This window comes from Erithacus rubecula (assembly GCF_903797595.1).
Source record: "Erithacus rubecula genome assembly, chromosome: 3".
Lineage (NCBI taxonomy): Eukaryota > Metazoa > Chordata > Aves > Passeriformes > Muscicapidae > Erithacus > Erithacus rubecula.
In genome coordinates this window covers 126,308,945-126,335,906 of record NC_136689.1, presented here as the reverse complement: position 1 = coordinate 126,335,906, position 26,962 = coordinate 126,308,945, and the positions used below count along the sequence as shown (strand labels likewise).

At 38.1% G+C, this 26,962-nt stretch overlaps 1 protein-coding gene across 1 annotated transcript in view; it reads right to left on the bottom strand.

Annotated features, from left to right (window-relative positions):
* Window positions 1-26,962, bottom strand: part of CPQ (carboxypeptidase Q) — a 145,997-nt gene that overhangs the window by 39,162 nt on the left and 79,873 nt on the right. The window contains exons 5-6 of the mRNA XM_079300973.1: window positions 14,309-14,420; window positions 555-646 (exon numbers count right to left, since the gene is read on the bottom strand). Of these exons, the coding sequence (XP_079157099.1) occupies window positions 555-646; window positions 14,309-14,420 (204 nt within the window). The remainder of the gene's footprint in view (window positions 1-554; window positions 647-14,308; window positions 14,421-26,962) is intronic.

Sequence of the window (26,962 nt, the reverse complement as noted above, 5' to 3'; positions counted from 1 at the left end):
TCATAGTGTTAAGTCATATAGTTTATGTGTTCTTTGCATCACCAGAAATCAACCTTTTAGGATGTTCCAGATCCCACAAAACTAATAATTGGCAAAGTAAATTATAGAGTACACACGATCAAGATAAGATAGTAAATATTTTTCATTGTTTTACATTGTAAAATATTATGAGAAAATGCAATGAAGCAGAAATATATAAGGCAAACAAAATTTATTTATATTGCAAACATATGTGGACCATTCATCATTCATTCTCAGAAGGTTAGCTATGTTTGAAAGCTATGGCAGGTATCATGAAATATCTGTTTCAGAACACTTTTGTGACAGAGTATCTCAGGTCAAGCAGAACACGCACACGTGGTTGCATCACTTACTGTTAAATGTAAAATTAGTTTTATGTTTATGATTAAACCCAGAAAATACACTTTCAGGCAGAACTGGAATCCTGGCTTTGGTCAGCTATTAAACTGAACATCTTGACAAAAATAATATTCAACATTCATAAAACTGGGGAGAAAAATGCTGTGAAGAAAATGGTGTAAAGACACATTTACCTTGTGCAGCTGATAGTATTGCTCAGCACCTACTCCTCCTTGCTCTTCTCCTGTCCACAGCACCAAGCGTAGAGTCCTTTTTGGACGAAGTCCTAAAACACAGGTTTTAATTTTGTTTTTAATATTAAATATGGATACATTTGGAGCATTTTTTGCATTGGTCTCCAGCCTCCAATGGCTGAGACTCCTGTAATTCCACAAACCAAACACAACTTATATCAAGTATGGGTTTTTCTGTCTAGAATATTTTTTTCTTGCTTAGGGAGAAAGACTGGGGTGTGGGGAGAGAAGCCCAAATGAGGAAAAAGTAGGCAATTGAGGGGCTGCTGCCAGTTGCATAGCACAAGAGAAGGACATTTCAGGGACATACTGAAAGTGTCTGAAACCCTCACCAGAAAGTAACTACCTTGATAGATTCCTGAAACATGTGCTTCTGTCATTGTGGTGGTCTGCCATAAGTAATACACATCTGCTCACAGCAGATCCAAATCAAATTTTCATGAAAATTACCATTGCTTTGACATGGCTAATTTATTACAATTAATTGAAAATGAGCTGCCGGATTTTTATGAGGAATGTTTATCCATTTCATGAACTGAGGGGCTATGTAATATTATTTTGCTTTTTATCAGAGAAATGAAAAGCAGCAATCTGCACTTTGGAATCGGAAAGAGTCAGCAGCTAAATGTATGCACGACTTTCTGAAACAAAGTGAACATGAAGCCATTTTCTATTTTGCTATGGGAGCTCAATCAGAAAGATAAGTTCTCAGATAAATTTTGAAGCCATTTTTACCATGGCAAAGCTGATCAGATAGAAGTTGCTTCCCTCTATTTATTTGGTTGTTTCTATTCATAAATTAATACATTGAGAGAAACTCAATGAGAGAGCATGAAGAGCAAACAGATAAAGAAGAAACTGTTCTCAGTGCAGTAGAATGCTAATTATGTTAGAGGAAACAAAAAAGAAAAAACATGAGGAGATTATCACAAGTGATAAAGCATAAAGTACCAGACACACTTTTGTGCTGAGGAGAAATAATATCAGTATCAGTGTCAAAACTTATTTCATTTCCTAGCAGAAATGGATGAAGACTGCCAATAGGCTTGACCTTCATTAATTTTTTTTCTTTTGACACAATGAATATGATCTGAAGATTTCATCCTCAAAACTACATGCTAGCAATCTTCAGAACTGAAGGCAGAATAGAGAAGGAATACCCCACATCTGAATAAAAAAGCCTTGGATTTTCCAATATTACATAAAGAAGCGCAAACAAGTTTAAAAGTGTATTTTTCTGAATGTTGATCCGTTGACTGTAAACAGAAAGGTTGTCAGACTTCATTACTTTAAAGACAAGTAACCTTCTGCACACCTCCCAATGGATTCCCTGCTCTCCTAAACTACAACTGTAAAGGATTACTTTGTTTTTCAAATTAGTCAGATGGCTTATAAGGTAAAATTGAGATAATAAAATAGCTATTGCTTTGAAGTCAGAAAGATTTAAGCCCAAAACAACCCTAATGTCAGCAGCTTGGTTAGAAGAGGTGGCTGTAAAAAAGAAAAAGGGCTGGTCTAAAACATAGAGACCAGTGGTGCAGTATTGCTCCAGCAGCACTGCAGTTTAAGTGGAAAAAGGAGGTTTATTTGTCATATCACAAATTGCAAAGTGAAGTCCAATCTCCAGCCCACCACACCAAGGCTGTGAAAGCAGCTTTGGTAGGAAATGGCTTAAGACAGGGAAGCAGCATCTTCAGGCTCCTCCCTGGCAAAAATCCAGCTGCTTTAGTCTGCCACTGCTGCCCTAAGGGGGGTTTGGGGCAGTGGTCAGGGGGTCCTCATGGCTGGCTCAGATGGGCTGTAACCTCAGCTCCTGCTCGAGATGATCTCAGCTCACCTGTGGAAAAGACATTTGAGGTTCTTATGGCCCCCTCCCTGCTCATCACTGCATCTGTCCATTGAAGCTGGGGAAATAAAGCCCTGCTGAGCTTTGGTCTTTCCAGTCTGGGACGTGGTGTATCAGTTCTTCCCATCTCAAGGATTCCTGTCAGCAAATTCATTTGTGTGTTCTACTGAAATTTAATGGGCAACTTTAAAAAAATAAAAATATATAAGCTATGGAGTCAGTTATTTTAGATACAGAGTCTATAGAAGAAAATTTAATTTCCTCATTGTCTTAATCTGCAAGTGATAAGTATTTATCTACCTTTTATTAAAAACAGAGCTAATCTGACCAAAGAACAGCAAAAAAATCCAGTATTCAGAGTAAAATTACTAAGAATATTCTTAATGCATGTTTTTATTAGGAAAAAAAAGAAGTACTGTATTCAAGTTACAAAAGTTTCTAAAAGTAAGTTTAACTACTTTGGCTTGCTTCTTAAAACCTACTGATTGCTAAACAAGGTATCATCTTTGCACTATCAGAAGTCTTTCAGATCACAGCCCAAATGTGTATTGAAAAGACACAATAAAATAGCAATTGGGCTAGAAAACTAAGTTTTATGATGAGTGCAACATATAGAGGGATGGATAGGCAATTTTAAAATGAAGGAAAACTGTTACACAAATCAAATTGTGTCTCTTTCCTTTTATCTGAATGACTTTTTATATACTATTAAAAATGAAGAGGCTATCAGAAGAAAAAACCTACAGATGAATTTCCAAATCTCCAGTGTTTCAAAAAACATTATCTTTTTTTTTTCTCCCTTCCACCTTGCTGTTAACTGAAATAAAATCATAGTTTACTATAAAGGTGCATTTTGGTGATCAGCTTCTATATTCTTACAGTTTATCTCAAGCATAAAAGATACTATGGGGCATGTGGACTCACTCAAGACTGAAATAAAAACATCAATATGGTCGATCTATGACTAAGGATACATCTGCAGCAAGCACAGCAGGACACCTGCTCTATTACACTCCCTCTGTGCTGCAGTGGCTGCTATCCCTTCCTTCTCCTTGGCTACCACAAACACTTCAGTCATACCAATGTGCAGGCCTTATTGACTCTATTTTTTGTTTCTTTTAAGTCACATAGATTGCTCACATTCATAGATAACAGCAGCAAGACTGGAATTTTATGTCCTACCTGTCTTGCTCATGCTTGACAGAATTGAGACATTCCCACACTGCAAAACTGAAATGTATTCCTTGGTAAGTGTAGAGACAAAACATAATGACCTGTGACATGTAAAGTGAAAAAATAAACCCACTTCACTCTCAATATAGCTTACAAGTCAGGAAGGAGAACTTGAATCATCTTTTTTTAAATCAAAATAGAGATCAGTACTATAAACACAAAATTTGCTTCAGTAACTGTTTTCCCACTTTATAAACATAAATCCTTACTGATGGGGAGGATCACAAAGATACAGTATTTTCTATGAAGACAGTGAGTACCTGGCTAACAGGCTTCCTTAATGTCTTCTTAAGACTGACCAGCTTATAAAACATAAAAAGCATTCCACCTTGGTAAAAAACAGATATTTTCCTTGCAAGTCAAGTCACTGGGATCACACACAAGCAAATAAAATATCTGCTCAGCTCACATAAGGCATACAAGCAAACTGCAAATGGTTGTGAACAGATTAACAGGTGTCAAGGTTTAACTTCAGCTGGCAGCCAAGCCCCTCACAGCCACTTTCTCACTTCCCCATCAATGAGATAAGGGAGAAAATCAGGAGAGAAAAGCTAAAAAAAAAAAATAAAAAAAATCGTGTGTTGGGATAAAGACAACTTAATTAGGAAAAGCAAAAGTTCTACACACAAGCAAAGCAAAATAATAAAGTAATGCTTCCTAAGACCCTGCATAAATGGCCTGAAAAGCCTTGATGTGAGCAAAAAGTAGAATAAATTGCACTGCCAATTGAGGGAGGTGATTCTACTCTATTTCCTCTGCTTCCCCTGGTGAGACCCCACCTGGAGTCCTGCATCCAGCTCTGAAGTCCTCAGCACAGGGAAGACATGGACATGCTGAAGCAGGTCCAGGGGCGGGTCCCAAAGATGATCAGATGGATGGAACTCCTCCCCTATGAGGAAAGGCTGAGACAAGAGAAGGCCCCAGGGAGACCTTGGAGGAGCCTTCCAGTAACTGAAAGGAATCAACAAGAAATGGGGACAGACTTTTTAGCAGGGCCTTTGGCAATAAGGACAAGGAGCAATAGTTTTAAACTAAAGGAGAGTAGATTCAGATTAGATGTAAGGAAGATGCTGTTCACAGTGAGGGAGGTGAAACATTGTCACAGGTTGCCCAGAGAGATTGTGGAAGCCCCATCCCTGGAGAAATTCAAGGTCACATATGACAGGGCTCTGAGCAACCTGATCAAATTGAAGCTGTTCCTGCTCAATACAGGGGGGTTTGGACTTTTAATGATGTTTTTCAACCTAAACTCTTTTCTGTGTTGTCTTAATTCTAATACTCCCTAAGTCACTTAAGTATTTACTTTAGGAGGTACTAGAGAGAGAGATATATACAGATATATCATCCTCAACTGAACTGCTGCACTGAACATACATAAGCTATGGCCTTTTCTGCATTGTTACCATGTGGCTTGGAATTTCTTTAAAAGTTATTTATACAAAAATATTTGTAAGTATTTATATTAAAAAGTATCAAAATACTTTATGTTTCTGACATTCTTTAAATTCTTATTACACTATCTTTTTCAAATTTGGAGCTGATTAGACATAGGGGACTTACTGGGTACCATTAGTTGGGATATTTCTATCATGTGTGCACTTCTCATAAAATTTCTGGACTTTCAAAAATTTCTTCTGCAGCATAAAATAAAAATGAAACTAGTACTCCACATTTTGCTAAAGAAAATAACTAATCATCCAAAAGAGTGATACAATCTGCTAATAACTGATTTATGTATCCTGAGGTATGGGCAAGGAAGAGAAAAATCTCTTACCTCTAGGAACCTGTTTCCCTGCCAAATTTCAAAGAATATACATACAGAAATAAACTGTAATCAATAGGAGAACAGTAGTAACACAGTTAATTGAAGCTGTCCAGACTTTTCCTCTGAAGACCTAGAAGAAATCTCCATTCTACACCAGAAGGACTTTGGCTTTCTCTTCTCCAGGCTGAGCAACTGCAATTCCCTCAGCCTTTCCTCATAGGAGAGGTGATTTGTCCTTGTAATAATTTTCACAGCCTTCCTCTGCACTCACCCCAGCAGATCCACCCCCTTCTTATGCTGGGGTGCTCAGAGCTGGATGCAGCACAGGTGGGGTCTCACAAGGGGAGACCAGAGAGGCAGAATCCCCTCCCTCACCCTGCTGGTCACGTTGTTTTGGATGCAGCCCAGGACACATTTGGCTTTCTGGGCTACAGGTGCACATTGCTGGGTCATGTCCACCCTCTCACCAATCAGTACACTCAAGACCTTCTTTGCAGAGCTTCAAAGTTAAAAGCTTCCAAAAACAAGGCAAAGAACAGCTGAAAAAAACCAACCTTTTAGTACTACTTAAAGCTTGCTTATAACATATTTCTAATTCTCTAGTGAAGCTCAAACAAGACATGGGGAACAGCTTTTGGCTTTGGAAACTGTCTTTCTTCTTAAATCAGTCTAATGCAGTGCAATCTCCTTGATTTTTGTCTGTTGATAGCTTCTTTTTGTGGCACTGAGGACAAAGCACTACAGAAAATGGCACGGGGGAAGCAAGTAAACCTCTGAGTGTCAAAAGTCTAGAGTAAAGAGAGGTGAGGTGTGGAGCAGAAGAGATGAAGCATTGCAGGAAGAAGAGAGAAAATGGTCAGGTCTGAGGCTGGGGAGGGGAAGAACCAAGTGGAGTGATGAGCTAAGCCAGATACTGCATCTCAGTCTCACCTGGGGCTGTCTGCTTGCTCAGAAACATGTTTTGGGGGCTGAGAGGACATGACTCTGCCACTGGCACAGCCTGTGAGCAGCTGTTTGGACAGACCCTTCACAGAGGGCACAGGGACTGGATGTGCAGAGACCAGCAGCCTTGACAGCAGTGCAGCTAGACACTGGGATTACAAGAGCAATTTTCTTTTCCTGTTTTTAGGGAGGCTGATGATCTTATGACAGAAGGGCAGGTTTACTGAAGAGTGGAGAAGGAGAATGTGAGAGGTTTCAGATAGATTTATTTTTAAGAAGCAATGCAATATCCAAAAGGAAATGTCAAGGAAGGAGCTGGGCATACAAGACTGGAGGGGAAATCTGTGAATGATTTGCAAGTCTAGTAACTAAAAATAACATGGATTAAGCCTTTTTGACTGGGGAGGTGAGGGAGAGAAGAGGGAAGCCAAGCCCAGAGCCTGGTGCTTATGGTCTGTAAGTCAGGCAGCAGCAGTGCCAAGGGGAGGGTTTCTCTGGGGACACCAGGAGGCACAGCTCAGGGGCACTTCAGATGAGAAGTGCTGCCAAATGTGCTCATCTGCACATGGGGTTTTAAACGAAGAACTGGTTCCTGTAGTGTCATGAAGCCTTTACAAGTCATGTATACCCAAAAAAAAAAAAAAAAAAATATATATATATATATATATATATATATATATATATATATATATAAGGAGAAGAAAAGGAAACCCCAACTTCCCTCTGTAAAAAAGCAAAGCACAGAGTCAGCAGAGAACTCCTCCACCCCATGCCTTGCTTCCTCTGGCCCTGTCAAGGTGATATCTGAGTCCCACAAAAGGAATAAGACACTTTCCACCTTTAAATCACACTTTACTGATCTTCAGGAAAACATTCTTCCTTAAGGGTATTTGTGATCTCATCAAACTGTGGAGCAGAAAAGGCAATGTGGGGCCCACTCCCACACTCTGTGGGAATACAAATATCAGTTTAATCTTAATGAGAGGTGGGTCTGTATTCTGCCTCTGCTGCCCCACTCTTTGGATTAGCAAACAAATCTGTTAGTCTATTCTGAGAGCTGATGAGTCAGAAAATGAAGCAGGCACACTTCTGTCTCCATATTGAAAATTTATACCTTAAAAAAATGACAGTAAGGACAAGATGCTCCTTACTTCATTTGGAAAGAATTTCAGCACTTCACCATGTCAATCATGTTAAAGATTTGGAAAAAAACCCAATCACACACAATAGCTAGCATTGTCAGGTTTTAAAGATTTTTATCTTAAGATAAATCAAAGCTCAGATTTTTTCTTGAATTTTATGGGTAAATTAAAGCTTTCAGAGAAGTAGCAGTCCATAAGACAGAGGGCAAAATTGCTATGGAGGGCTGTAAATCTAAAATCTGTAAATCTTTACCACCAGATTAGCAACCCTTTATGTTTGTAGTTGCCCTTCTGCTATGTCAACACAGTATGAAAATTGAAGATTTAAGTACTTGCTAAATATGCATTCAACCAAATGGTAAAATGAAGGAATAAATGCATTTGTAATGTAACAGCATATGAAGGTATTTTATACCAAGTAGATTTAATAGAATTGAAAACATGAAGGTCAGAATAAAATCCTCAGCTTTGGGAAAGTGAAAAGAATGTAAGAACAAGAAGTTAATATCAAGCATATTTGATTAAAGAAAGAAAGCAGAAACTGTAAAAGTAGTAATTTAATTATGTTTCCCAACATATCTCCTAGACAGCAAACAACTACACCACCACAAGAAATTCAGAAAAATATTTAACAAAGTATTTTGCAAGCATGTTAAAATTGCATTTATATGACTTCAATTAAACTAGCAGAAAAGGAATTGCTCTGGTGATCATATTTTTAATAAAGCATATCTTTAGTCCTCATATATTAGCCAGTGAATTTGGACTGGGGAAATGTAACTTCATACAAAGACTACAGTGAACTGTATAAAAATCTGTCTAATGGTTTTCCAGTTGCATTAGTCATGGGTATAATTCAGATGAGAGTTACAGTTTCAATTTAAAATAAGTTTTAAGGGGGAAAAACTGTCTAATCAACTCCTTATGAGTAATAATAATTCAGTTAGTACCTTAAAATTCTTACATGCATTGTTATAAAACATTTCTGTAGTTTTCTGTCTCTTTTTCCTATGAAATAGTAATTTAGTTGTGCCAGATCCGTGTCTACATCTATAGGAAAGCTGATTTATGAAACCCCAGTTCAGCTTAATGCTGGCAAATAGGCAAAGAGGGGAAAGAGCACATATCATCTATCACCATACATTTCTCCCTTTTTCATGTTTCATCATTGTCTAGGAATGCAGGAAAGCTGTGTAAAAGGTGTGATGACTGGGACTAGATTTTGTCAACAATCATTCTTCCTTCATCAAGCCACTCTAGCAGCAATGGCATCACCATCCTACCCTGGGTGGGAGAGAGGAAAATGTTCCCTGTTCATCTACTTGCCTGCTGGTGTTCACTGGCTCTGGCAGCTCCCCACAGCAAGTGTTTTCTTACAGAAAAGAAAAGAACAGGACTCTCAGAAGCACCTTGAGGCACAGTCCAAGCAGGAGACTTCCCGGTGTAAGGCAGCATGCAGACATGACTGAACATGGGCTCAGTGCACAACACAACAGCACAAGCAGGGAACTGTTCATCTGTGCCACAACCACCACCACAGGGTCTTTGGGCTGTAGCCTTTCCTGGAGTCTGCACCAACTGCTTCAGTAGAAGCAGGGGTTCAGGTAGCATTCACTGGAGCACCTTACACTGGCTGCAGTTCAAGCATCCAAAGAGAAAGAGGAAAAATTTGTAATTAGAAAAATTCTCAGCTCAGCCATTGACTTCTGAAGATGTCCCCAGATTAAGCAGTAGCTCGTGGTAGGTATGCACCTCTGGGCTTGGCAGGGCACTGAGAGCTGGCTAGCAGTGAAGCAAGAGAGACCCAAACTCAGCCAGAAAAAGGTAGAAAACACATTTCTTGAATAAGGAAAGAGAGCTTGTGGGTAAATGTTGCTGAAAGGAACCTGGGATGTGAACAAAGAACCTGTTTACTGTTTGATTCCTCCTGTGCTAGCAGAGATGGGACTCTGAAAATAAACCAGACAGGAGTGTCAAGTAACATACCCCATCAGTTTCTATTCTCAACAGGAAAAAAATTAATTCCAGATGTTTTAATTAAAAAGAGACATAGCAGTCATAATTTCCTAAGTTTTTCAGAAGAAAGCACTGAAATTCATTCACCAAAATCAATTGGATTTCTAAATCCAGTAGGCTCCCCACTGTTGTTAGGAAACTTAAAATAATACTTTTGGAAAACTGACACTGCCATATAACCACCTTCTAAAGACCTTTCTTTATTATTGTCACTATTCAGTCCCTTCAAGCTCCCTTTAGGGATGAAAGGCCCCCATGTCCAGTGCTAGGGTGTGAGGTGGCTTTGGCAGGGCTGGAGCAGGGCAGAACAGGTGGCTTCAGCTGGGAAATGCTCCTCAGCCAAGCAATGTGGGAGCACAGCTAGATTAGGAGCAAAGAGGCAGCACTGGCCAAAGCTCTGATACCACTGGATACATAGCTGCTTCTTGCTCAAATATCCTGTACACAGGGATGACTCCTGAGCAAGAAGAGTTGAAATGTTGGGCAAGGAGCACAAATATCTCCTTCACAGAAACTGATAATCAACATCCAAAGTAGGATCAAGTCCTGCAAACTGTCCAGACACAGACAAAATATGGCAGCAAAACAAATTTTGTGGGATTTTATGGTGATGATCTGTGTGTAGCTGCTTAGCTAGACTTTCATCTCACCTGGAAAAGCAGCTTCTTTTGTAAACCTTGTGTGAGAGAGGGACATGAGGAGCTGTGTTTCAAATGGCACCAGAGCACTAACCAGACCAACATGAAAATGCTCAAACAAATCACATTGGCCAGTTCCAGAGATGCTCTTTTTTTGCACATAAACTAAAAAACTAACAAAATTTTGGAATTATAAATGCAAACTAAAAAACAGGTTATAATTAGTGACACAGCTGCTGTTCTGTAAAATAGAAAACTGCAATTTGCTTGAGTGCTGTCTCTCCTACAGCTTCCAAAGGTCCTCATCACACACATTACAGCTCATGCAACACCCCACGGATTCCCTCAGCTTAAAGATGGGAACCTGTTAGCCTTGCCTCTCTAAAACACCTCCAGTGTCTTCCAATCATCTTTTAATTACCCCAAATAACCCTCTCAAATATTGCCATGGAGATATTTGCAATCTATCACACAGAGTTTGGACAGATTAAAAGGGAAGAGACTGGTGATTAGCACAATGCTACACACATGTTCTGGCAACCAGCTGTTTGCCATCTTTAAGAAAAGAATAAAAGAGCCTTCTTCCTGTCTCTCCTCAGGTGGGACATAAATGCATTTGCCCATCTCTCCCCAGTCACCCATTTGAAGAGTATGTTGGAACTTCCTATTCTAAATATGTTTATGCCTGCATCAAAATTAGTTAAAATCCATCAAAAGATTAAAACCTGCAGAGGGCTAGTCAGGGCAGCAGCTGTCAGACATGGAGGAGAACAAAGTGCACATTGCACAAGTTTACTGCCACGGACACTCTGTCTGCAAGTACAAAAGTATAATTTCTTAAGCATCAGAAATCCTCAGCTAATGACAATAGCCCTGGCTTCCCTGAAGGAAAGGGAGTTTACCAGCTCAGACCAGTTCACAAACTGCCTCAGCAACTCTAAAAATGTCTTTATTCCCAGCAAAAGGAATAAGGAGTAATAACCAGCTGAAATGTTCATATTCCTCCACATAAACAAATTCTGTGGAAACATTTCCAGTTCTTCCTTTTTTAAGCACATCAGACATGAAGCAGCTTGCCACAGATCTTGACTATCAGTGGCATATATGGGGTTTTTTCCTTTGTGCTTCACTAAACTTCATTATTAGCAATGAGAAAAGACCCCTTTGAACACCAGTAGACAGTATGGCCATTACTTAGTGATTTTCTAAGATTAGCTACCAGCAAAGCAAGCAGCCATGAGGGTATAGTTGATAAAGAGAACTTTATATGGATGCACAAAGGAAAATGCTTTTTTTTACTGTGGTCAGGAGATGCCTATAGCCAGCCTAGGCACCAAGAGGGGCACAAGCTGGTACTGATGTTTAACTATACATTGCTGAAGGGGATGTTTTGAGACTGAAATTACAGCAAACAGTAAGATTCACTTTGTTGAAATGTAACCATCTAGAAGTTGGCTTTTGCTCTGAATTTGCTGCCTGTGCTTCCTCCCTGAAGAAGGATGAGAGGGAATGGCAGCACCAGCAAGTACCCCCTTCCCATCTGTGGAAGATGAGCAGAGAGGTATTACAGTTATTAGAAGCAAAGTGTCCAGACAGACTGAAACTTTCCACTTGTTAGCTCTTCTACTTTCCAGAGCTACCTGAATGGTTATAACTTTAAACAGTGTTCAAAAACTAAAGCAGACCACAATTGACCCTATACTTTTAAGGGACTATTCTTCTGAAATGTGTTCATGGGATTTTACATCAATAAAATAATTTTATTCCACTTTCTGCTAATATAATGCAAAACAGTTTCAGTTCAGTCTGACTTTCATGTAGTTGTCTTTCCCTCAAAAAGAAACAACATTCATGTGAAGTCAAAATGGAAATGGGAAAAAAAAGCCACCATGTTTGAATATTGAAGTCTTGAAAACAATGTAAAACTGCTTCAAGTTGTGTTGGACTGGTACATGTCCTTGTAGGAAGCATGTAACTATTACAGTGTCTGAAAAGCTAAAAAACCCAAAAGCAAAACAAAACAAAAGGAAAAAAAAATATACCAATATGGCACAGAAATTGCCACCTTAATTTAAAAAAAAAAAAAGCTAACACTGAAGATTCAGGAAATATAAGGAAGTATAAAAGCCAATACATTAAGTAACGGATTTACTCAGAAATAAAAACAAGAACTGTTAAAAAGTTTACGTGAGGCAAGAAAACTGCATTGCTTAAAATAAAATCTTACCATCTTACACCATAATTTTAATGACTTTTCAATTAATTTAATGTATTTGGTCCTAAGCCAATAATTATTAAATGGTTTTGGGAGGAGGCTATGCTGAAAGTATGGAATTGCATTTAAACTATAATATTTTTCAAGTATTACATGAAATTTTCAGAATCCAAATTAACAGGCATAATTTGTGTCTTGTCCATAAGCCACCTCCAAGGGTTGCAGTAATATCATGATAAAATGCTATTAGACCATCACTGAAAAACCTGCTTTAATGGTGTAACAGTATTTTGCTTTCATTAACCAGACCATGGCAGAAGTACTGGCATTATTTCTTGCTGCACAATATTCTAGAAATCATATTCTAGAAATCATGTTTCAGAATGCTCATTTCATCTTGAGGATCATATCACCACAGCTGTAAGATCAGTTATACTCTGGTAAATGCAGACAGTTTTTATGGCTACACAATGCACCATGACTTTAAGACTCCCTGGACACCATAAAAAATTTCTACACATGCATAGAGCCAATTGAGTTGGCTTATCTTCATTTAAAATGTATTTGATGGACTAGTGTGAGACTAAATTTATCAGGGTTCAAAAGGATACCAAAGTCCCCACATTTCAAAACACGATGCTCATTCAAAACACAATCTGTGGAATTGACTTTAAATAAAAGTCATTAATTTGTTTCTCACAAAATCTTCACTTTTTTTTTTTTTTTTTTTTTTTTTTGTCAGATTTTAAATGCATAAGATATAAAACCTGCATTAATCAATCTACTATGGAGGCCAGTTTGTAAAAGGGATATGCCCCTTCCTTATCCACAGCTATGAAGAGTCAGAAGTCCTCTCCCAGCCTTGTGCTCCTGCAGAACTCTGTACAAGGAGAGCAGAACACAACAGCTGCCCAGAACAGAGGGCATCAGCAAAGGCTCCAGCATTTCCCAGCTGAGAGAACAGCATTTCACCACAGGTTGCACAGCAAACACACAGGCTGCTACCAGAGGAAATAAAATATTTAAACAAGAAGAAAGGGATGCATTTCACTCATGCGTGAAGGGAAACCCAGTGAATAAAAATTATACAATGCCACCATGAACTTGCCCTTAAAAAACACACAACAGTTTATTCTGAATAGAATAGAGTACCAAACACAGCAGAATAACTTTCTTTTTCTTGAAGGTGGAGAAACACAGCCAATTTTCCAAGCTTCAAAAAACCATCTAATAACACTAAAAGAAAGAGTACACTTGGCTTTTTTGTAGAAGAATCCTGTTTAATTTGTTTTTAAAAGACCAAAAATTTAAACAGAAGCACTCTGTTTTAGTTACAGATTGATAATCCAATCATTCCAAGGCTGAGAAATTGAGAGATTGAGGTTCAAACAATGCAAAATAAAGGAACAGGAACTCACAGGGATGTCTGATTTTCATGACTGCAGTATGCAAGCAGCTAATCTCATAACAGAGCTTGTCTACAAAGAGCTCTTCAAGAAAGACAGATTTTTGAAGTGCACAAATCCTTCCACTGGGAAGCAGGGAAAGCAAGGAAAGCTACTTTATTGTTTAAAGGCTGCCAGAGTTAAGAGCAGGAGCAGCAGCTGATTTTAGTTTCTAATGAATATGCTGGGCATTCCTCTTGACCACAGGTTACATTTATGGAAAAAGGGAATAAAGAGGAAAAATAGATTCCATCTGATGAAGGGGGGAAAGCATCCTTGGATATCAACTCAACAATCTAAAAAGTCTGTTTTGAACTGATTTTGAGGGATGTAGTGACAAAATTAATATTTGTGCTCAGAGACATGGATAAAATAGAAAATCCAGTTTAGACATCATAGAAAATGTCTTGGAAATGTAATGTATTAAAAATATTTTTAAATGAAAGATTTACCCAGATCCTTAATGAGTGATAATGCTTCCCATGATATAAATGCTCCACCACCATCATCCATAGCTCCCTGCCCAACGTCCCAGCTGTCCAGGTGTCCACTGATCAATACAACCTGGAAAAGCAGTTATGAGAAAACATATCTACATGAAAACACTGAATCAGAAAATTCTGTTTAGCATTTAAGCATTTTAATGATTTTGTCACAAAGTTGGCATTTTCTAATTTAGAACAGAAGGAAAGAAATATTTCAAATAAAATTAAACATTGTTCTCTAGTTGCTGAATATTAATCTGAGACTCTACTACTTCAAACCACTGCCTAAGTGAAACTAGATAAGCTGTCAGAAATCTTTAAATGAAAGGTTTTATCTCACACATTATGAAAGTGCATACTTTCCAGAGATGCAGGACTACTACACTGCTGACTGGTGAAATTTTCTTTCGTATTCCATCTGTTTAAGCCCTTAGGCATGAAATTTGATTAATCCTATTTTTGGGTACATAAGGAAAAAATACGAACTTAGACTGAAGCATTCCCAGAGGTTTTTGTTTTATTATATATCCATGGTACTTGTCACAGAGGACCTCTAATTTATTACTGGATCCCCTACTCACTACAACAATGACAAGATATTTTATAGTTCCATTAGTCATAAGGATATTTTAAAACATGGTAGCAAGTCCCAGATGGGTTTTCTGCAAAGAAGATTTTGTGATTACAGTAGAGAGTAGTAGCATGGAGCTCCAGAAAAACATCCACTTTCAAATCTGAATCTTTCAATTGTTGACAAGCAGCATCAGAGAAATACCACAAGTGTGACAGTTCCCCAACTGGGCCTTGAGCTGGAGGGGTGATGGATTTATGATTACAATGGAAAGGTCAAGGAGGGACAAAAACTCTGAGCCAAGCAGACAGTGTGGTAAAATGGTGCAACAGCACAAAACCAACAGCAGGATATGTTCAACCTATGGCAAGGCAGCACCAAGGAACAAACTGAAGAAGACCCTGGAGCATGCCCCTGTGCTCAGCTCAGAACTGGCCATTCACAAAGGGATGCTTCCCACTCTCTGGTTAGCTGATGTCAAACAAGTCTCAGAGTTGTGGGATCCATGTAAATGTAAAAATGTAAAAAATATTCATTCTTTTTTGCCACCTTCTTCTCCCTAAGGGATGAGGATCTCCTGGCATATTATCTCATCAACCATTCATCGCCAGACAATTAGTGTAGCACTGAAAATGAGAACATAATGAGTTTTTCCTGTTCTAACTCCTGCAAGGCAAGAGTCTATGCTGTAAAGCATGCAGTGAACATTGCAAGGAAGTAACTTGGAGCCCAAAGACAAGATCTCTATTTTCTTCTTCGTGTCAGATAAATCTGTTTTCACTGGCTAGTAAAATTAATGACAAGATAAAAAGTATCAAGTACTCACCATACAGCAATGTTTTTTCATCTAACCAAACACAAACTCAGGTAACATAACTGAAATATCCATAGTATTAAACAAAGGTCATGAGAAAGTACTAATCATACCCATTGAACTGCCATGGGTCCAAACAGAATGCACCAAACCCCTTTAAACTTAGAAAACAGACTGTGAGATCTTTATAAATTTGAGTATTACAAAAAACAGAACAGTCATGTCTTAGAAGCAGAAATCTGAAGAGCAGCTTATTCTTTCCTTCTCATGTCTCAACTCTCTTTTCTGGTCATTCAGCCTTAAGGTGTGTTTGCTTTCCAGCACAGATTCATTCTCTTAGTAGAAAATAGACATGCTGCAATCTTCATTCCAAAACCTCCCCTTCTTCAAAGTTATTTAAACTTGGATGGACAGCCCCTATGTAAAAGCCTGAGAATTTCTCAGGGGTATTCCTGTGATTTTGTGATTTAATGTCATGATCCTTGAAGGGCCAACACAAAAGATTGCAAACAGCATGTTTTCCAGGGACACTGCCCTGCAGTACAAGTACTTAATAGCTTGAAACCAGATCATCTGAGAAAAGCAATGCCAGCTTTGGAGGTAGCAACGTTTCTGAAATGAGAGCAGAGAGAGAAATGCTCACTGTGTCTGCTCTTGTTGCTTTCTTCTAAGGGAGGACTATGCACATGTTCACACTCACAGGGGGCAGTGCATGAATGAATTCTGCTCTGTGCTCATTCCTGAACATGCAGCCCCACTGCAACCTGCCTATGCAGGAGACAGCTCAAACAGCACCACACTTTGCAGCCAACTGATGCAGACTCAATACAGTCCATTCAATAAGGAATTCAAAAATAGTAATAATTTTTTAAAAAGAACAGAAAACGCCCTCAATGAAAACCCAATTGTTTGTGGTATAAAGGATGTCTATTCCACAGCTTCAAAATAACCATGTGGCTTCTTTGTTCTTAAAGCAAAAACTGGTTTTAAGAAAATAACTATTTTGTCTCTTGGGAAACAGAACTTCAAGATGAAGTGAATTATTTAGAGCAAGTTTGTAAACTCATTGAGAGAGAACCAAGTTTACCATAGGATGCCTTGTCTTTAGTAGTGAAACAATACATCACTAACACTGTTAGTGATTGCTGGGAGCAATCTCAACAGTGTCTGAGAGGGAATTACTCCTCATTTCTGTGGAACAACACATATTGCAACAGCAGGAAATTCTGAATCAGAAGAAGGTGGTGTAATCTCATTTGGGGTTACAGACTCCAATTGTAAAGCTTCTTCACCAACTGCAGAACATTACACCAAAGCAGATCAAGGTTCAAGTGGATTGAGAAAGTCAGTTAATTTTATGGATGAACTTCAACTTAAATTTACTGAAGCTGTTGCCAAGAGCAATTACATAAATACAACCATTGTACCTCTATGTGAAAGTTTCTTCAAAACAGTTGTTTTTACAAAGTATCACGTTTTTGTAGCAGCTGCTGAAATGAAAGTTTCACTGATCATGCTGATAGCCATAGACATCCTTAAAATAAGACACAGCTATAAAATAACAAAACTCGCTGTGTTTATCTTGGTCTTTAAGCAGATGGAATGTCCCCAGCAATGAATGGAAATATTTCTGAAATTCACTCTAAACCACTGTTATTTAAAGTAGTATTATGAAATAATAGCATTATAATACTCTGTATAGGTGGGCTAATAACAAAGGCAGTTAAAGCTACCAAGGATGTATGATTATTGAATTTTCCATATTGTTTTCAAAGCTGTTATGTGATTCTCAGTTCCAAACCTACACAGACACTGATAGCTTATACTGCACAAAACATCCTGTATAGAAGAATACAAGCATTGCAAAACAATGCTTGTAAGTATCTGTAAGTATAAGTATTTGTTTAAATATACAGAGGAACCATAAGCAACTGTGCAGGACAGTACAAATACAGCAATACATAATTGCCAAATAAACTAAAAATAAATTTAGGATAAGACAGCTCGCATACAACATGACAACTTTGGATTTATCTTTCTTATTCTATTTTCTTCTGCATCAGCATGATGATCTCTATTGGATGCCTTTAGGTCATGTGCAGCATTTCAACCAAGTATACAGAAATATTAAAAAAAAAATTTAATATTCTAAGCCAAAGAAAAAAGAAAATTAGGAAGAGGAACCACACATTCGCATACATGTGCATATGTCATTCTTTTCTAAGCAGGATGATTTATGCCACTAAAAAATAATCTCCCATCCCATATGCAGTGACACAGGCCAATTGCTTTTGTTATGCAACAACTTCATAATATTCAGGTGAACAACCTTCTGCTTGATGAAAAGGAATTTTAAGAAATGTCTATCCCATTTTTAGTTAAACTTAAAGAAAGGGCTTCTTTCTATGCAGCCTTAAAGATCATAAATACTAAACATTAGGAAAGAACTACCAGCAACATTTTCAATCATTTCATTTAATCTAGATAATAGTTGTATTAAGTTTTGAAAACCACAATGCAGAGGTATTTCATGTCTCTGAGATAGATGTATGTAAGGTAATGCAAAAGTAATGGAAGAGTAATGAAGCCATCATTCATCTTTGCCCTTCATGGATGAACAAGGCTTCATGGATGGAGGTTTGGATTCACAGAATAGGATCTTTATTGATGGAATATGCCTATCAACACATTTATCTTAGAAAAGCATACTAATAACTTTCATTATTCAAAACACTGAAAAGTATTTTTCTTTACATCTTCCTCCAGCAGACAGTGGAGATAAGGAGCACCTTAACTTGCAAGAGGACAGAAAACTTAAACAAGCATCACATACACAAAGAATCACAGAACCACAGAATCATGGAGTCACAGAACCAATTACTTTGGAAAAGATCTTTGAGATCATCAAGTCCAACCTATGACCAAATTCCACCTTGTCAACTAGACCATGGCACTAAATACCACAGTCTTTTCTTAGGCACCTCCAGTGACTCCACCACCTCCATGGAGAAGCCCATTCCAGTGCCCAGCCACCCATTCTGTGAAGAACTTTTTCCTAATGTCCAACCTAAATATCCCTGGTGCAGCTTACTCTGTGTTCTCCTGCTGCTGGTTGCCTGGGAGAAGAGACAAAGCCTTACCTGGCTACAGAGAATAAGGTCTTCCCTGAGCCTCTCTTTCTCCAGGCTGAACAGTGCCAGCTGCCTCAGCTGTTCCTCACAGGGCTTGTGCTCCAGACCCTTCACCAGCCTTGTTGCCTCCTCTGGACTCTCTCCAGCATCTCAATGTCCTTCTGAGCTGAGGGGCCCAGAAGTGGGCACAGCACTCAAGGTGCAGCCTCACTAGTGCTGAGTACAGGGGAAGAATGAGCTCCCTGCTCCTGCTGGCCACACTATTCCTGATCCAGGCCAGGATGCCATTGGCCTTCTTGGCCACCTGGGCACATACTGGCTCATGTTCAGCCTGTTGTCAATCAGTACCCCCAGGTTCCCTCCTGCCTGGGTATTGTCCAGCCACTCTGTCCCCAGCCACTAGTGCTGCATGGGGTATGAGCAAGAAATAAACAGGATATTAGAACCAGATCAAGCATCTTTAGTCACTACACATTCAAACTCCAAGCATCTGTGTGCAAACCATCAAGCGTAAACAGTGAAGTACTCTAGACTATAACCTAAATTATTTTCAACTCTTCATGTACATTTTCAGTTAAATAATGCTAGAAGTTAGTTGTTTCCTCAGGCAACACAGGTTTACAGCATTTCCATCCAGTTCACAATTACCTAGAAACCCATGAAAACATTTCTATTCACATTTTTGTGGTTCACTTTCTCCATTTTTTCTTCCAAGTAAGTCCATGTGAAATTGTAAGTACCAAAACAAGGTCTTACATTATTTAACTGGATATTTTCCTTGCATAAATCCCCTGCCAGTGCAGGGTATTTGTGTAATACTTACCTTAAACTTATAAACAGCATATAAAGTTAATTTGTGTTGGGACCAAAATCAGAGGAAAACAGAAAACAGATAAGAATTAGAATCCCCTATTTAATCCTATTTAAAAATTGCCTATAATTTCTCTCCTTCCCCAGATACTCATTACTCTTTTTTATTCTCACAAACACTCTCTTCACAATTTCCTATTCTTTCCAGCCCCGACAAAATTTATGGCACTAAATAAACCATGACCAAAAAACTCTTAATCCCAGATTCTCAGACAGAGGAATCCAGCACCAAATTCAGGCCTGTGCTCCTAAGCATAAGGGAGTACATTTTTAGAAATTTACACATTTGGATAGCATTACAGCTATGAACAGTCAGATGGCTTCAGTTTAAAAGGACTTTAAGATTTCCTTCATTTCACTGTGTTAACAGCATGAGAATAAAGAGAAAAGAAAGGCAGCACATCATGTACCTAACTAGTGGCAAATAAACAGCTGGCAGGAGTAAATTTAAGCTCATGCTTTGCTTCTTTCAAAACTATGATTAAATAAAGTCTTCATATACACAGATTTGCAAATACAGAATATTAAATATGGCATGGCAATTTTAAGATGCATTAGCATCATACACAATAGTAGCTTGCAAATATATTTGGGGAAATGGCAATGCCAAGAATTAATTTCTACTCCTGACCCACATAGCAAAGCTAGCACCAGTATTTGCAGCATCCTTTCTTAATGCATTTCTTAATCTGCATACTGTATTTCCTTTCCCCCTTCTTTGGAGAAACTTTTATCATCTTAATGGAATAATGTTTTGGTGTGCATTTAGCTTTTTTTTGCCCAGACTCATTCTTTCTCTTCCACCTCAAACCTTTCTCTCTTCAAGTCACACAGCAAAACAAATGCAAATTATGAGTTATCAGCTCTTCCTACTTGATATTTCATATCCAGGCAGAACCTCATTCCCATATACAAACCAACATTCCTCAAGTTTTAAAATATTTATAATAGCTATTGAACTTGTATCATGCAGCAAGATTCTGTAAATCAGTCCCTTGGCTTTTCCACCAAAGGCCTTCTGAAACCTAAACAATCTGAAGCTGTTCTCCTGTGTGCTGTAGCACCACACTGACTGCAGCAAACACATCACACATCATCTTCCATTCTGGAATCCAACCCAGCTCTTCCAAGAGCAGGATAAATACTTGATGAAAACATCTCAAGCACTGCATTATAAAGATAACCATTTAAACAGTTCTTACTGGGGCAGTGTTTTGTATACACTATCATTATTCAAGCTCAGCATTTCAACATTTGAGGAAAACAAGATGACAAAGCTGAGTGCCCATCAGCAACACAGAGTACTGAGTACTGTAACAGCACTATATGGCATGGGATTAGAGCTACACTAACATGCAAGGTAAAATACATATATAATGTATGTATTTTAATGTAAACTCCCCTTTATTTAAATATATGTGGGGCATTGCTACTAGAAGAAAAAGGCTTTGTCCAGTAATGTTTAAACACAAGCCTACTTTACTGTGTGTAATTTTATCAACTTCAACAGCTAAATTCAAGCATGGAGCTGTATCAGAGATACTCAGTTGTAAAAAAATACTTACTTGATTAAAACTCTTCCTGAGAGTCTACTCTGGGCATTCCCCAAATATTTGTTTTGGGCTACAAATATGTTAAAAAAAGATTTGTGTGTTTTTGTACTTGCCTTTAAGAAAACACTAACAGCCCCCAGTTAAACTGCAATTAGGTTAAATCATGCCTTACATGTAAATCAGGAACCTTACCATATTTAGTGGATTTTATTTTGTATATATAAGGATATTTCTTCAAATTAGTTTTTAGCTTTGGTGTCCAAATAATATGACTCCACTGTACAGCTCCTTTTATTAGATTTTACACACATTGGGGATGGCTTTTAAATAATCAGTCTAGCTGTCTCAACTAATTTACAGTCCTAAAGATAAAGTGAAGTTTAGAAAGAAAAAAAAATGATTAAAACAACAACTGTCTTTTCTACTTAATATGCAGTGTAGGAAGTCTTAACTTCCAGGCTTCTGATTAAATGATAGATCTGCACATGAAACAGAAGTGACTCATTTAGTCACACAAGAATCCAACCCTATTATTGCTAAAAATCTGATTAACCTTCAAAGATCCCCTGTGTCACAACATACAGTAAATTCTTTAAAGCTGAATCTCTGCTTTGTAGAAATGATTGAAGTGAAAGTGTTCTTGGAAAGCACTGCAATCAAACCTCCCTGTTTGAAGTGAATCTAAAAACACCAAGTAGTTAATAACTAGTAGTAGTAAATGAGCTGATATCATTAATAGTATGCATGACAGTGAAGGAGAAAATTAGTCTAAAAATAAATTATTAGTGATAAGGGAATTGTAGTAAGTGTAACAAGACATAGACACTATAAGAGCATTCAAAAGATAACCAAGTATTGAAATGACTACCATTTTCATATTAAATGTTGGATTTTAAGACTTAGCATTTCCATATTTAAGTTCTCTACCATATTTTATTTTTTATTTCCTGAGCTATAACATTTCAGAAAAAATACTGCTCTTCATAATACTCTGTTTTGAAAATAAGGATTTTAAATTACATATTTCAACCCACTTCTGAGGTTTTAAGAGGAAAAATCATAACAGCAACTACCTCTAAACAAAACTAGGTATCACTGAAATATCACTTACCCTTGTATAAAGATTGTAGCTGCTTTTTTTCTAGTTCAAAGATCAGCAGAGAATCTCTGCAATACTCCTGTAGGAAAGCTAAAATGGCATCTGAGTTGATGTGAAGAGAGAGGCTCTCTCTTTTCTATACTTACCAAAGGAAGACTTCCTTACACATACAGTAAATAATTTTTATAATCTAGAGTATATGTATATTTATATTTTTCACTTTAGGGATATATAGGATTCCACATTATTAAAATATAGCAACATCCCCAATGTTCTATCTTTGAAATTCCTTTTTTCAGATATCAAAACTAATCTCAGCTAAAATAAACACCAATATCCAATGCTACTTCTTTTGCTAAAGCATTTACAAAACATACTTGTACAGAGTGATACGAGGCATTACCAGAAACCTTCCCTTTCTAAACCTGTAAAAATAGTAGATTTTTCTCAAAAAAATTTTACAAATATTGTTTCCTCTCAGGAACACTAGAGGACCCCTTAATAAGTCAGAACCTTGCCTCACTAGCACTGCTTTAGAGCACTGTGATGACCTAAAATGTCCTGAAAGCCATCCTGAGTAGCTAACTCTTAACTGTCCTCCAGAAAATAGACTTCACAAACTCCCCAATAAGACTGATGATGAAAGCAAGTCAAAACAACCCTTACATGGCTGTAGGAACAGCAGAGCACTATAAGAGAGGAGGTTTAAAAACTTACACTTATGTCCCTGTGCCAGACAGCAGGCATTGGAGAATACTTGAGGCTGGAAGGGACTTCTGACTGTGCATCGACTTCTACATCCTGCTCACAGCAGGATCAGCCTATATCTGATCAGTCAGAGTTTTGTCCAGTCAAGTTCTGACATTTCTCACTACAGAAATGCTATAACTTCTCTGGACAAACTGTTTCAGTATTTACCCTTAGGAAAATAATTTTTCTAACACCCATTATAACACAAGCCTTTTTTAAAAATATGTCCTGCTGGGCCATCACTGCAGCATTCAAAAGTCAAACTGGATTTTGAATGCTATCAGCTCACAAGCCTGCCTTGTGAGCCACACCTCCAGATGATTTTATTATTCACCATCACTAGCTGAACACAATGGAAATGAAATTTTTGCATCTTACCACACCGTGGTCCTTCACCATGACACATACTAAAAGAAGTACTGATCACATAATCCATTCTCCCATTCATTCCACTTCTATAGTCACAATGACCTATTAGAAACTTGCAATGCTTCTTGTCCTTGCTACTTTATAGTGGATAGTAGCTCCAGGGCTTTCTGCTGTGATAGCAAAAACTTCCTCCTGTCACAGTTCACAAGCTGTGAACAGCCTGTGACAGAGGCTTTTCTAATGCTTCCCTCTTAGTCCACAAATCCTCACATAGGTCAGGCTCTTGCCATTTCCTCCACTGATGCCCAAAGGATTTCACTGTCTAGTATGCTAAAACACTCAATTAATCTTTAATTTGATTACTATAACCCTTCTTTTTTTTTTTTTTGGCTTATCCTACATTCCTGTCACCTGCACAAGTTTTCTCAGAAGTTTGCTGAGATTATCCTCTTATTTGTTACAGGGTTCCTTCTAAGACCCTTATTATTCATGAATGATTTTTTTAATCTGCATGTAATATTTCCTCTTTCCCATACATGTTCCTTTCCTCTTAAACATACAATAAATGCCTCAATGCATCACTAACTTCAGGCATTCCCAGAAGTGCAGGAACCCACTGTGGACTGAATCCATGAAGCAGATGCTCTGTTAGACCTCATAATTAAAAACAAGGAAGAACTGTTTGGGAATTCAGTGAAGGTCTGCAGTAAACATAAGATGGTGGGGCTCAGGATCCTGAGAAGGAGTAAGGCAAATGGCAGGATGTGAGCTCTGGTCTTAGGGAAAATAGTATTTTGCCTATTCAAGGACCATAGGATTGTAAGAATCCTATGGGAGACAGAGCTGGAAAGAAAAAAAAGACTCCAGGAGAGCTGAGAGCTAGCTGGTTTTCAAGGATCATACTGGGGACCAGCTGGAAAGCAGCTTGGCAGAGAAAGGAGCTCAGGGTCCTGGTGGAGAGCTAATTGACCATGAGCCAGCAGTGTGCTGTGCCATAAACAAGGCAAATAGAACCCAAGCTGCACCAGGCAGAGTGCTGCATGCAGGTCAAGGAGGGTGATCCTTCCCACCACTCAGCACTGGAGAGACTCATCTTACACATTTTTGAGACACATCTGTGCTGAGCCCAGCTCAGAGCTCCCCAGAACAAGACAGACATGACTATACTGGACCACAGACATGATGGAGGCGTCACAGAAACTGTGTGAAAACCAAAAATACTTCACCAACATTTTTCAGTGTTAGAGAATTAAGGCATTACTTTACTCTGGCCAGGATGTTGTTCTGGCCAGGATGTGCAATAGAAATAATTTCATCCACACATTGCCTGGGTTGTGCAGTGAAAATCATCCCATCATACATGGTTCTTTACTAGATTTTTCACATATGTACAAACACAAACCCAAAGCAATTCTTTGGTTCAATCTTCACTGGTCCCAGATTACGCAATTCCTAATATTTTGTTTCCTATTGGTTATTGATCCCTTTGCCTTTGATGATAATTTGGTCCTCATTCTTATCAACTTCTTCCCAGACCAAGTGTCTCCAACACACCAGGGGATGATGTTCATGGGTAATCTTTGTTAATGGTCACTTATTTCTTGTGCATCCTCTGGCAACTCCCAGTCCATTGAGGTATTAGGCTCATCAGACCTCATCCAGAGAAGAGATTCTTTTGAAAAGAAACTTCAATACCCTTCTCTCTGGGCAAAGAGGAACAAAACCCTGACTAAAGATAGTTTAAAAAAAAATTAAATTGTATCATTTCCAACAAAGGGGACAGAGAGCTGGCACTGGAGAAGGCTTTAGGATCTCATCAAAGTGTAGAAATACTTAATGGCAGATGTAAAGAAGACAGAGACAGACTCTTGTCAGTAGTGCGCACTTAGAGAACAGCAGGCACCATGTAGAAACTGAATCAGAAGAAATTCCACTTAAAAATAAGAAAAAAACTTTTTTGCTACAAGGGTTCTAGAACATTGAAACCGCTGTCCAGAGAGTCTGTGGAGTCTCTGTCCTCAAAGATATTCAAGACCCAAACCCGACACAACCACCTCTAGTTGACATGGCTTTGAGCACAGGGTCAGGCTATGAGATCTCCAGAGGTTGCTTTTTGTAATTACAACACTGATTCCAGAAAGACTAATTCACATTTTCTTCTGGATCTATACATAATTCACATTTTCTTTTGGCTCAGAAAATTTTATTAGAGATGCAAAATGCAAAACGCAACTTGGAAATCAATTCTATCACAGCCCAGTATGTCCTTCAAGATCCAGATGGAAAAAGTAAAACTGTAATCTTCAATATAGTATTGCACTAGCACAAGACAAAAAACCTCTTTTCTACTTAAGGTAGTCAAAATCATGGTAAAAATTAAAGTTTGTATGGAATCTATTTTTTAAATAATTTGCAATTTATTTCTAATACTTTTATGAACCAATACAAGAATCCACGGAAACAGGACATTGCTTGGCTTGCAACATGCAAGAAAATAGATTTTATCTTACACTGACCATAAAATAATTACTCTATATATTGTATAAAACATGTCTTCAAAGTATCAACATAACTTTCAAATTACAAGTCTTCTTCCAATGGTAGTCCCTTCAGTTGTTTTTGTTTCTGATCATCAAAACAGCACTTCCACTGAGGCTTAAATGTGGACTTAACTGTTTCTCACTTCTACATTCAAATTAGTTCATTAGATTGTATTGATCTCTTTTTCAGTAACATGGGACTAAGCAACTGTTTATTATGTAGGAAGAGTAGAGATTAAAATTTATTCTTACACTTATGACAGTTTCCATGGAAAATACTAAGAAATAGAGACTTAAAACCCTTGTCTTAGGTAGAAATTACTGGAACTGTATGTCTTCATAAGCAAGAATTCAGTTCACAATTCCTAGTACCTACCAAAGTCACATTCACAAAGACACAGCTAAGTACTTGCAAGTAACACTGGCAGATTTCCCTACTTAATTCCCATTAGTGTATCTCAAAAAACCAGAGTTTTGATACAAAGCAAAAGCACACCCTACATGTTTATCTGTCCTTAATTTCTTTGTTTATACACTCTTGTGAAACTTAAAATATGTTTGACACAAGTTTTCACCAAGATAGAGAAGAGGCTGATTGTCAAACTCAAACAATGTCTACAAAAGACCAGATGAGACAACTGTTGTCAGGATGATTTCCAGGGTGGAATTTCTGCTCTAAGTTAAAAGAGATTTGCTTTATTGGAAGCAGTAACCCAAAGGCTCCAGAATGCATTTGGAGTGCAGGGGACTTTGGTAAACCTGGTGCAAAGTACAGATGTGGCAAAGCAGGAAAAAAGAGTGGCTTTATGCACTCCAAGATATTTGTCCTACTCCAAGACTGAAAGACAGTTCAAGTGCATGAGCTGCCTGGGTTCTGTAGATCTGCTACCTGTTATCAACTTTTAATGCATGCACAGATGTGTC